General features: G+C 41.2%; 1 protein-coding gene across 2 annotated transcripts in view; it reads right to left on the bottom strand.

Annotated features, from left to right (window-relative positions):
• hnrnph3 (heterogeneous nuclear ribonucleoprotein H3 (2H9)) overlaps positions 1 to 361 on the bottom strand; it is a 17,191-nt gene extending 16,830 nt beyond the window's left edge. For both annotated transcript variants that reach the window (XM_020516214.2, XM_020516215.2), the window contains exon 1: positions 149 to 361. In XM_020516214.2, the coding sequence (XP_020371803.1) occupies positions 149 to 239 (91 nt within the window). In that variant the 5' untranslated portion in view covers positions 240 to 361. The remainder of the gene's footprint in view (positions 1 to 148) is intronic.
• Between the last annotated feature and the right edge of the window lie 12,545 nt (positions 362 to 12,906).

The following is a 12,906-nucleotide window of genomic DNA, read 5'->3' as shown; positions in this document are numbered from 1 at the left end:
CCCCCCCGCCCACCACCGACATATCCTCTTCCATCCCTCCCCGGCCCACCATTCCCTCACCACCATCAACATTCCCTTCCCTCCCCCCCAAACATCAAATAGACATCCCGAAGTCTCGTTGTGCCGCGGACGAAAGACGCTCACAAACCGGAAGAAAAGCCCGGGGAACAAGGCCCGGAGCCGCACTCATCTCCAGCACTGAAAACATCTCGGTGCTGATTACCGTCCTCCTGTGCCATCGTATCGAATGGTTCCGACCTGAGCGTTCAGAACACAGACAAATTACGTTGGCACTACCACACTACCTCCAACAACCGCGCCCAGGAACACCACAAAATGGCGCTGGCTCCAGCCCGCCGGCTATTCTCGCGAGAATCTACCTGTACCACGGTCCACTATCTGTCACACATTGGTCTAGAGGCTGACAATCTCCACAATATCGCTCGATCATTGGCTTAGTGGTTGTCAATCATCTCTGATGTACCTAGGACATTGGTGCAAATCCCGTCCGTCCCTGCGACCCCGCCTTCCTCACGGGGATTGGTCAAAATATTGTCAATCAGAGCTGTCTTGTCCCCGGAGGTTCTAAAGAAATTTCTGGAAATATTCACCAGGGCGTGCAAGTATCTGCAGAAAAAGCAGAATAGAGTTAATGCTTTAGAGTGACGGTCTTTTCTTTTAGAAATTTTTAGATGTGATAGATTTTAAACCAGCTTAGAGCCAAAAAAACAGGGGAAGGGAGATGAGAACAAAATGGAAGATGAGGGGGTGAAATGGAGGAATGTTTGATGGTTAAGCCTTACGTTCCAGGCTTGTACTGATGATTGTCTTTGGGCAAACTGATCTCTAACTTTCTGTTTTTTTTCTTTTATTTTGAGTAGTGGAGTTAATTTGGTAACTTAGCCAGATATATGCATAAACGTGTGGTTAAAAAGGTTGAGGCTAATTAAGAACCAAAGTGCACAAAGGTAAGGGCATACCTGAGGAGGTACCTTTCTTTACTGATGATGTTGCCGAAATCATAGTAAAAGATTTGAGATATTGGATGGGCTAAAAATTAGTAAAACGCCAAGACTGAATGATATGCATCCAAGGGGGTGGTATGAGCACTGCTGCTTTACAGCACCAGCAGATTAGGTGGGTTGGACATGCTAAATTACGCCCAGTGTTCAAGGATGTGCAGGTTAGGTGGATTAGCCATGGTTACAGGGATAGGATAGGAGGATAATTTTGGGTGGGATACTCTTTGGAGGGGTTGGTGTGGACTTGATGGGCTGATTGGTCAGCTTTCACACTGTAGGAATTCTATGATACTGAGGAAGATAATGGTGGAAATTGCAGAGACATTGACAATATCATCCAATCCTCATGGAAATGAGTGGTATCAGAGGATTGGAGAGTTTCAAATATTTTGCCTTTATTCAAAACAGGGTTTAAAGATTAAGCCCATTGACTACAGGTCAGTCAGCAGAGGTGAAAGCAATGGTTTTGGACAAAATTAATAGTGAAGTTGACAAATATGGCCTACGTAAGAAAGCCCATCAAGAATTTGTTCATGTCACATTCTGTTTAGCTAACTTGCTTGAGTTTTTGATGAGTAATGTGGATGACATTTTATGTATGATGGACATCCAAGAGACATTTGATGAAGTGCCATGTAGCAAGCTTTTAGCAAAATTACAACCCATTTAATAAAAGAGCCAATAGCAGCATGGATACAAAATTGCTGAGTGACAAACAGCAAAACAGTTGTAAATGTTTTTTTGGATTGGAGAATAGTATGCATGGGATTCCCAGGTGGTCAGTGTTCAGACCGTTGTTTTTGTTGACAAATGTTAATAATCTGGAGTTAGGTGTACAAAATTTGCAGACAGTCAAAATTTGAGGACGATAGTTAAGAGGCTAGGGATGGATGGACAAGTAGCAGGTGAAATTTAATACAAGAGTTGCTTTCAACAAAATAAACATGGCAATCAGTTATGAGGCTACCAATTTGCCTTATTCATTATTGTTATGGGTGGAGGAGAAAGATGATGAAAGAACCTTTCAGCTCGCTCATCACCTCTTAGTTGTCCACAATATGATGTGTATTAAAAATACAAATAATAGGAGCAGGACTAGGCTGTTTAGCCCTTAAATCTGTTCCAGCATTCAGTAAGATAGAGATGTAGAAAATGGGAGTAGGCCACTTGAGCCTATTCTTCTATTCAATATGATCATCCCAACTCAGTACTTTGTTCCCATTTTCACCCCATATGCATTGATCCATTAGCCCTAAGAATTTTTGTAAGTCTCTTGAAAACATGTAATATTTTGGCCTTAACTATTTTCGGTGGCAGAGAATTTCACAGGCTCACTACTTTCTGGGTGAACACATTTTTCCTTATCAAAATCCTGAATGACTTATCCTGTATCTTTAGACTGTGATCGTGTCTAAATCATCCAGTCTCAACACTATTTTCCTCCACTGTCCAGATATCCTTTTGCATGTGTCAAAATCCATCAATCTTGGTCTTGAACATAGCTGACAACTGAGCCACGACAGCCCTCTAGAGTGGTGAATTCCAAGAATTTACCACCTGAGTGAAAGAATTCCTGCTCATCTGTCCTAAATGGCTTGCTCCTTATTCTGAGACTGTGTCCCTAGTTCTAGATGCCTTATCCAGGGGAAGTATCTTGCCTGCTGTACCCTGTTGATCCCTGTTAGAAATCTGTAAGTTTGAATGAGATCACGATAATTCTTCTAAACTCGAGAATAAAAGTCCGGTCTGTTTAATCTTTCATGTCAAGCTTCTTGAGAATTGTTAGAGCAGGATTCATCCAGACAATTAAGGAGTATTCCTTCACACTCGTGACTTGTGATCTGTTGATCGTGGACAGGCTTTGGGGAACCAGCAGTAAGTTACTCATACAGGATTTCCAGCCTGTGACCTGTTCTTAGGGCCACAGTAATTATGTACCTAGCCCAATTCAATTTTTGGTTAATGGTAACCCCTAGGATCAAAGGGTATGGGGAGAAAATGTGAACAGGGTGCTGACTACTGATCATCCATGATCATACTGAATGGCCTACTCCTCCTATTTTCTATGTTTCTATATTGCTATGATAGTGCGGGATTCAGTACTGGTAATGCCATTTCACGTCAAGGGAAGAAGGTTAGATTCTCACTTCTTGGGAACTTGCATGGCATGAATATCACTTGCTACTTGTTAGTCCATACTACATGTTGTCCATGTCTTGCTGCATTTGAACATGGACTGCTTCAGTATCCAGAATGTGAGGAGTCACATATGAGGCTGAACATTGTGCAAACATCAACAGACATCCCCACTTCTGACTTTATGATGAAAGAAAGATCATTAATAAAGCAGCTGAAGATGTTGGGTCGAGGACACTACGAAGGAATTTCTGCATAACCAGGGAGGCAGTGGCCTAGTGGTATTATCACTGGACTGTTAATCCAGAGACCCAGGTAATGTTCTGGGGACCTGGGTTTGAATCCCACCATGGCCATTGTTGGAATTTGAATTCAGGAAAGATCTGTAATAAAAGAGACTAATGATGACCTTGAATCAATTGATGGAAAAACGCGTCTGGTTCACTAATGTCCTTTAGGGAAGGAAATTGCCATCCTTACCTGGTCTGGCCTACTTGTGACTCCATTCCCACCAGCAATGTGGTTGACTCTTAACTACCCTCTAGGCAATTAGTGATGGACAATAAATGCTGGCCTAGCCAGCAATTACCTCATCCCATGAATGAATTAAAGAAAACACTGAGATGACTGACCTCCAACAACCACAACCATCTTCCGTTGTGCTAGGTAATGACTGCAACCAGTGGAGAAATTTTCCCCCTGATTTTAATGACTCTAATTTTCGATAGCTCCTTGATGCCATACTCTTTCAAATGCAGCCTTGATGTCAAGGGCAGTCACTCTTACCCTCATCTCATCTCTGATATTTAGCTCTTAAGTCCATGTTTGGACCAAGGATGTAATGATAACGGGAGCTGAGTGATGCTGGTAGTTCCCTAACTGAGCGACATTAAGTTATGGTTTAACAGTGCTACGAAGCGGCACTTGTTTATGACCCCTCCCATCATTTTACTGATGATCAAGAGGAGACTGATGGGTCAGGGACTTGGCTGGGTTGGATTTGTCCTGCTTTTTGTGTGCAGTGCTTACCTGGGCAATTTTGTACATTGCTGTGTAGATGCTAATGTTATAACTACTGAACATCTTGGCTAGGAGCACAGCAAGTTTTGGAGCACAAATCTTCTGGACTATTGCCAGAATATTATCAGGGCCTAAAGCTTTTTCTGTAATCAGTGCCTTCAGTCATTTCTTGCAGAAGCCTGACATCCGTAATGTTGGAGATCTCTTCAGGATGCCAAAATGGACCATCCACTTCTGTACTTGCGGCTGAAGACTGTCACAGATACTTCAGCCATATCTTTTGCGCTGACCTACTGTACTCCCTCATCATTAAGGATTGGTGCACTGGATGTCCATGATGTCCACACATTTAGCTGATCTAAACACCATTTACCAATGGTAATTTGACCCATCCCCTAACACATCTAAACTTGTACTGGTAGAAATGTTATTGATCTGAAATATTTTTCTTCCCTACAGATGTCAGACCTGTTAAATGTTTTCAATATTTTGCTTTTATTTTTACACTTTAGCAACCTCTGTATTTTGCACTCTGTATAAATCATGTTGGATTTGATTGTACTCCTCTCTGCTATCTTAACCACTGCACAGTTTGGTGTTATCTGCACATGTACTGCCCATACTCCCAAGATTTCCCATCTAAGTCCTTAATAAAAATTGTGAGGAGTAACGGTTTGGAAGCAATCCTTTGGGGAACAATGAGCAGTATATCTTCAAGCTGAACCACATCAGTTGCCTACGGTTACTTCGCTATGGGATCGAAACCTATTTTGAGCCATCATTTCAATTTCTACTGAACATAGTAGGCCATTTAGCAGTTGAGCCTGCTCCACCATTTAATTAGATCACAGCTGATCATCTAGAATCATACAGCGCAGAAGAGGCCCTTCAGCCCATCAAGTCTGTACCAACACAAGAAATGCCTGATCTTTAACCTAATTCCATTTCCCAAAACTTTGCCCATATCTTTGAATGTTATGATGTACCAAGTGCTGATCCACGTACTTTTTAAAGTCACCATCCTCTGTGTAAAAAAGATTTTCCTCACATCCCTCCCCAAAGCTCCTGCCCCTCACCTTGAACCTGTGTCCCCTCATGACTGACCCTTCAACTAAAGGGAACAGTTGCTCCTTATCAACACTTGTACACCTCAACTAGATGTTTCTTTGCTCCAAAGAAAACTACCTAAGCCTGTCCACCCTTTCCTCATAACTTAAATGTTCCATTCCAGGTAGCAGTCTGGTGAATCTCCTCTGCACCCGCTCCAGTGCAATTACATCTTTCATGTAACTGTGGCAATCAGAACTACATGCAGTATTCTAGCTGTGGCCTCACCAAAGTTCTATACAACGCCAACATGACTTCCCTGCTTTTGTAATCTATGCCTCGATTAATAAAAGCAAGTGTCCCATATGCCTTTTTCAGCACCCAACTAACATGCCCTTCTGCCTTCAGAAATCTATGGACAAACACTCAGGTCCCTTTTTTCCACAGAACTTCCTGGTGTTATGCCATTCATTGAATACTTTCTTGTCAAATTACTCCTTCCAAAGTGGATCACCGCACACTTTTCAGGGTTAAATTCTATCTGCCACTTATCTGCCCATTTGACTATCCCGTTTATATTTTATTGTAGCCCAAGCAACCTCACTGTTAACCATCTGAATTATCTTTGTGTCATCCACAAATTTAATAATCTAATCCCCCACAGTCATCTATGTAATTTATATAAATAATGAATAATAGTGGACCTAACACAGATCCCTGTCGTATGCCATTTGACATTGGCTTCTAGTCACCAAAGGTGCCTTCTGTTATCACCCTGTCTCCTACAGCTGAGCCAGTTTTGAATCCACTTTATGAAATTACCCTGTCTCTCATACGCATTTGTCTTTTTGTTAATTCTCCTATGTGGGATCTTCTCAAAGGCTTTGCTGAAATCCATATAAAATACATCAACTGCACTACCATCATCTACACACCTAGTCACCTCCTCAAAATAAAATCAATCAAATTTGTTAGCTATGATTTCCCTCTGACAAAGTCATGTTGAGCATCCCTGATCAAGTCTTGCTCTTCCAAGTGGGGATAGATGCTGCCCTTCAGAATTTCTGCAAGTTTCCCTACCACTGACGTGAGAATTACTGATCTATAATTCTCTGGCTTATCTTGGTAACAATGTACAGGACATTGGTAAGTCCACTTTTAGAAAACTATATTCAATTCTGGTCTCCCTGCAATAGGAAAGATATTATTAAACTTGAAAAGGTTCAGAAAAGATTTACATGAATGTTGCCAGGATGGGAGGGTTTGAGCTAAAGGAGAAGCTGAATAGGCTGGGGCTTTTTTCCCTGGAGCAGCTGAGTGGTGAGCTCATGGAATTTTACAAAATCATGAGGGGCATGGCTGGGGTGAATAACCATGGTCTTTTTCCTAGGGTGGGGGAGTCCAAAACTAGAGGGCATAGGTTTAAGGTAAGCGGGAAAAGATTTAAAAGGGATCTGAGAGGCAACTTTTTTCATGCAGAGGGTGGTGCATGTATAGAACGAGCTGCCAGAGGAGGTGGTGGAGGCTGATACAATTACAACATTTGAAAGGCACCTGGATGAGTATATGAACAGAAAGGTTTAGAGGGATATGGGCCAAATGTTGGCAAATGGGACGAGTTCAGTTTAGGATATCTTGTCAGCATGGACGAGTTGGACCTAAGGGTGTATTTTTATAGTATATAACTCTATGACTCAATAAGCCTTCTTAAATTAACAGCACTACATTAGATGTTCTCCAGTCCCCTGACACGTCCCTCCTGGCCAGAGAGGAATTAAAAATTTTGGGTCAATGCCCCTGCAATCTCCTCTCTTGCCTAGCACAGCAGCTTGGGACACAACTCATCTGGATCTGAAGATCTGCTCACTTTAAGCTTGCCAACACACCTTTGCATTCTCTCCACTGGAGTTCCATAGCTTCATCCTTTTTTTTTGGATGAAGATGGATGTGAAGTATTGAGTCAACAGTTTATCAATTTCCTTGGGCTCCACCCACTGATTGTCCTCTTTGTCCTTAATGTGCCCTACTCTTTCCTGGTTATCCTCTTCCCATTGATACGTTTATAGAATATCTTTGAGATTTTCTTTATTTTTAACCAGAGTTTTCTCATATCCTTTCTTTGCCTTCCTTTCCTGAGGTTCACCTTGCACTGTCTGTACTTCATTAATGCCTCTGTTGATTTGTCTCCCTTGCACCTGCTAAAAGCCTGCCTTTTCCTTCTCATCGTATCCTGAGTAACAATGGTCATCTATCTTCAATGTCATTTTCCTGCTATCTCCATATCCCTCAATGCCAATAGTCTCCAGAAATCTGTGGATTTCTGCCTTGAGCAAGCTCACCAATTGAGTTTCCAAAGCCCTCTGGGTAGGAGAATTCCAATGATTACTGACCTTCTGATTGAAGAAATGTCTCCTCACTTTAGTCTTAATCTCAAGATAAGAGGCAGGCCATTTATGTACCCTGGTTTTGGATTCACCAGTAAGGAGAAACATCCTATCTACGTTCTGCCTGTCACAGTCAGTTTTACGTTTCAGTAAGGTCATCCCTCGTTCTTCAAACCACTAAGGAATACAGACCCAGTTTCATGAATCACTCATTATAAAACAATCCCACCATTCCAGGAATTAACCTGGTAAACCCTCATTGCATTCCCTCCAGTTTGTTCTTCTTTAGATAAGGAGACCAAAACTACACAGTAGTCCAGGTGAGGTCTCAGCAAGGCTCTGTACAACTTTACACCTGTACTCGATTACCCAAGATCACAGAGAAATTTAGCATGTGGTACCTTATTGAAGACCTTAAAGTCTAGGCAGCCATGTCTACCTGATTTTCATCATCTACTATCCTAAAGGACTCAAAAACCCTTAGCAAATTTATACAGCACAAATTACTGTTATAGATACTCTAATGTCAGTTCTCATGGGCCCTTTTCCAATGATCATAAATGTGATCTTTTGCACTGGATTAGTGCTTAACAGATTAAGAAGCCTTTTAATGAGGAAATTTATCCCTCCAAATGCCACTTCAGCCCATTACTTCATGGATTTTGGCAGCAGCTTGGCCAGTGTATAGTCAGCACATTTGCAGATGACACCAATATCTCTGTGAGAGTTAGAATGTTAAAGAATCTCAAATCTGGCAAGATTTAAATGTGCTAATTAGAGTAAAGGGGTAAAGATTATGTTTGCAAACTTGGCGATGGTGAATCATTTCAACTATGTGGAGTCAGCGTTTACAGAAGATCATCTAGAATCATATAGTGCAGAAGAGACCCTTCGGCCCATCAAGTCTGCAGTAAGAAACCCTGATCTTTAACCTAATCCCATTTACCATCACTTGGCCCATAGCCTTGAATGTTATGAAATGCCAAGGGCTCATAGAGGTACTTTTTAAAGGATCTGAGGCAACTCACCTCTTCCAGCTTTCCAGGCAGCGCATTCCAAACAGTCATTATCCTTTGGGTAAAAAAGGTTTTCCTCACAATCCACCACAGCCCCCCCAACCAACCTCCTACCCCTCACCTTGAACCTGTGTTTCCTCATGACTGACCCGTCAACTAAAGCTGCTCCTTATCCGCTGTATCCATGATCCTCATAACCTTGTACACCGCAAATAGATTGTCCCTCTGCTAAGATGGTAGAATAGAAAATATTAGATCTCAGCTTTGCAGGAATTGTAGTCTTATGTGACAGGAAACTGAAAGGAATAATCTACAAAACACTTGAGAGACTGGTCTTGCAATATGATAGGCAACATCACGAAGAGAGAAACAGTGACTAATAAGATGTGAATTATAGAATTTGACAATACAAGAGGAGGCCATTCAACCCATCGTGTCTACACTGGTTCCCAAAAGAGCTACCCCGCAAGTCCCATTCTTCAGTCCTCTCTTGTTAGCCCTCTGAATTCATCACTTTTAAATACATATTCAGCTCTCGTTTGAAATGGGTGGTGGAAGTTTATAACTCTCCTGCCAATGGCAATTGATGTTGAGTAACTCATCAGCGGAGATTGAGACATCATTTTTTAGTCAGTGTTAAATGGATCCAAGCCAGAAGATTAAATTTCTTCCTTTATAAGAGGCTTACTCACAGGAAGCAGCCTGACAGTCTTGCTTTGCACTATTGAATCATAGAACCATAGAACTGTTGCAGTGTAGGAGGCCATTCGACCCATTCAATTACCTTGTGCCAATCACCCGCCTTTCCCCATATCCCTGCACACCAAATAATCTTCCACTGCCTTTCTTGAATGTCTCAATTTAACCTACCTCCACCACATTTCCAGGCAGTGCATTCCAGACCTTAATGACTTGCTGTGTGAAAAAGTTCTCTCTCGTAACACCCTTGTTTCATCTGCACATCACTTTTAAATCCGTGCCCCTCTTGTTATTATGAACAGGAATAGCTTCTCTCTGTCTATCTAGCCCACTTGTGATTTTGAAAACTTCTTTAAATCTTCCCTTAGCTGCCTTCAAGGAGAACAATCCCAACTCCCCACACTGGAGTTCCTCTGCTGAGAAGTGGATGTGGAATAACATGAACAAACAAAATCAGGAACCAGAATATGGGGTGGGGGTGGGTAAGTGTTAGTAATGACGGGGAAAGCAAATAAAGTAGCAGAGAAGAAATTAAAATGATCTAGTCACCTGTTGCAGAGAAAGAGAAAATATACAGGTGGGTGATGGAGATGGGACAGCTAGGAAGGAGATGACAATGAAGGCCTAAGACAAGATTTGATTTGATTTATTGTACTCATGTACCTACAGCAAAAAGTTTTGTTTTGCAAGCAGTACAGGCAGATCACAGCAATCAAGGACATACAGATCACAGGGCACTTCAACAGAATGAGGCATACAAGGTTACAGCTGCACAGGAGGTGCACAAAGCAAGATCAACATTATTTGAAGTTAGGTCCATTCAGCAGTCTAATAAACAGCAGGGATGAAGCTGTTCTTGAACCTGTTGGTGTGTGCTTTCAAGCTTCTATATCTTCTGCCTGAAGGAAGAGATTGAAGGAGAGCATTACTGGAGTGGGAGGGGTCTTTGATAATGTTGACTGCTTACTGCAGCAACGAGAAGTGTAAGTGTAAGTTGAAGAATGTGATATGAGAATTAAACACATTGCAATTAAGTGAGCTATGAGTGACTGACATGATTGTGGCAATCCCAAATAAAACCGGAGAAGGCAGAATAAAATTCAGTATAAATAAAGGACAGAATGGGAATAGTAGAAACTGAGGAACTCGTTAAAAATTTAATTTTTAACATTTCCATATCCATTTCATTCTCTGATTCATTTGTCAATCAACTGACTAATTCATCTCATTTCTTCCTGTAATTTTGTTTCTCTTTCATGCTGTGTGGTCACACAGCACAGGAGAGCGCCATTCAGCACAATGTGCCTTTCTAATCTGAAATCTCATTGGATTATAATTTGTTTATTCATTTTTACTATTTAAGACAGCAATCCATAAATATTGTGCTATTTTAGGGAACAGGGTGTTCCAATGTTGCTACATTCGCCAGAAAGGATAATTGTTATATTCGGTCCATAGATCAAGGATTATAGCAAGGTTTTCAATAGAACATTGGGATTAATTCAAGGGTCAGTGCACAGAAGTTCAAAAGTTAGTCAGTTTTAGAGTTAGTTAAAGAGAGCAGACGACAGGAAAATTGTCCCTTTGCACTGTGCTGCTGATGGGTGGCTGGAGGTCACTAGCTTTCTGTTGTTGAGGTTCAGACAGAAATCTCGGGAGCAGCTTATAGTTCCGTGTAGTTAGAACACACAAACATTCTGGAAGTCAGTAGGTATAACTAAATATTGGTGTTCAGACTCAGGAAAAGACTTAGGAGCTGTTGGGGCAAAGAAGAAGTCTGCAAACACTTGAAATTTCACTGTGGCTGACAGTAGCGGGTAAGGGAAGCCCTCAAACATTATTTGTTTGGTGCAGTTGAGAAACATTAGAACTCAAGAGAAGTTTAGCAGTTATACCAGTTTGGCAAAGTTAACTGAACATAGTTCTATTAGTTTTAAAATAGTTATGGAAAAAGCTAAGCCTTACATAAAAGTTAAAGTTCTTAATTGGAATAAGGCAAGTTTTTAATGGTATAAGACAAAAACTTTCAAAAGTTGATTGAGTACACTGTTTGCAGGTAAAGAGATGACTGACAAGTGGGAGGCTTTCAAAAGTGTGATAACAAGAGTTTAAGAGGCATTACATTCCTGGTAGAGTTAAAGGTGAGGCTGGTAAGATTAGGGAACAATGGATGAAGGTATTGAGGTTCTACTCAAGAATAAAAAAGACAAGTGGGATCAAATGAAGCTCTTGAAGAGTATAAACAGCATAAACAACATACAAGAGTATAAACATTTCTTAAGAGGGGATATGTGATAGCCTTGGCAGATAAGCTTAAGCATAATCCAGAGAGATTCTGCAAGTACATTAGGAGCAAGAGATCAACTAGAGAGAGAGTAGAGCCCTTTAGAGATCAACCAGGTCATCTTCATCATGGAGTCATATAGCAAGAAAACAAACCCTTCGGTCCAACCAGTTCATACCAAACTAAACTAGTTCCGCCTGCCTGGTCCTGGCCCATATCCCTGCAAACATTTCCTATTCATGTAGTTATCCAAATGTCTTTTAAATTTTGTAATTATGCCCACACCACCAGTTCCTCTTGCCATTTCACACGCAAACCACCCTCTGTAAAAGATTTGCCCCTTTTTTTAAAATCTCTCCTCTAACCTTAAAAATGTGTCCCCTCATCCTTGAAATACCCCATTCTGGAGAAAAGACAACTACGACTAACTCTGTCTATACCCCTCATTATTTTATAAACTTCTATAAGGTCTCCTCTCAACTTCCTGCATTGTATTGTAAATGTCCCAGCCTATTCAGCCCTTTCTTCATAACTCAAACCTGAACCTCAGGAGATGAGAGAGATTATATGAATATTTTGCATCAGTTTTTACTGTGGAGAAAGAAATGGAGGGTGGAGAACTTGGGGAAATAAATATTGATGTTTTGAAAACAGTTCACGTTACAGAGGAGGAAGTATGTGAGGTCTTAGAAAACATAAAGGTGAATAAATCTCCAGGACCTGATCAAGTGTATCCCAGGACGTTGTGGGAAATCATGGAGGAAATTGCAGGGCCCCTAGCAGAAATATTTGTACCATCTCTGACCACAATTGAGGTGCCAGAGGACTGGAGGATGGCTAATGTTGGGCCTTTATTTAAGAAAGTCCGTAAGGAGAAGACTGGAAACTATAGATTTGAAAGTCTGATATCGGTGGTGGGCAAGTTATTGGAGGTGATTCTTAAAGATAAGATTTACATGCATTTGGAGAGGCAAAGAATGATTAGAAATAGTCAGCATGGTTTTGTGCCAAGGAAACCATATATCTCAAACATGATTGAGTTTTTTTGAGCAGGTAACCAAGAAGATTGAAGAGGGCAGAGTGGACATTGTTTACATGGATTTTAGTAAAGCCTTTGATAAAGTTATGAATGATGGACTAATTAGTTAAGTTAGATTACATAGGATTCAGGGTGACCTTGCCAATTTGATATAAAATGGGCCTTACGGTAGGAGACAAAGGTTGATGATGAAGAGTTGTTTTTCAAACTGAAGCCCTGTGACCAGTAGTGTTTGACCGGGATCGGTACTGGGTTCACT

This window comes from Rhincodon typus, chromosome 20 (assembly GCF_021869965.1).
Source record: "Rhincodon typus isolate 14 chromosome 20, sRhiTyp1.1, whole genome shotgun sequence".
Lineage (NCBI taxonomy): Eukaryota > Metazoa > Chordata > Chondrichthyes > Orectolobiformes > Rhincodontidae > Rhincodon > Rhincodon typus.
This window is presented reverse-complemented; position numbering and strand designations above follow the sequence as displayed.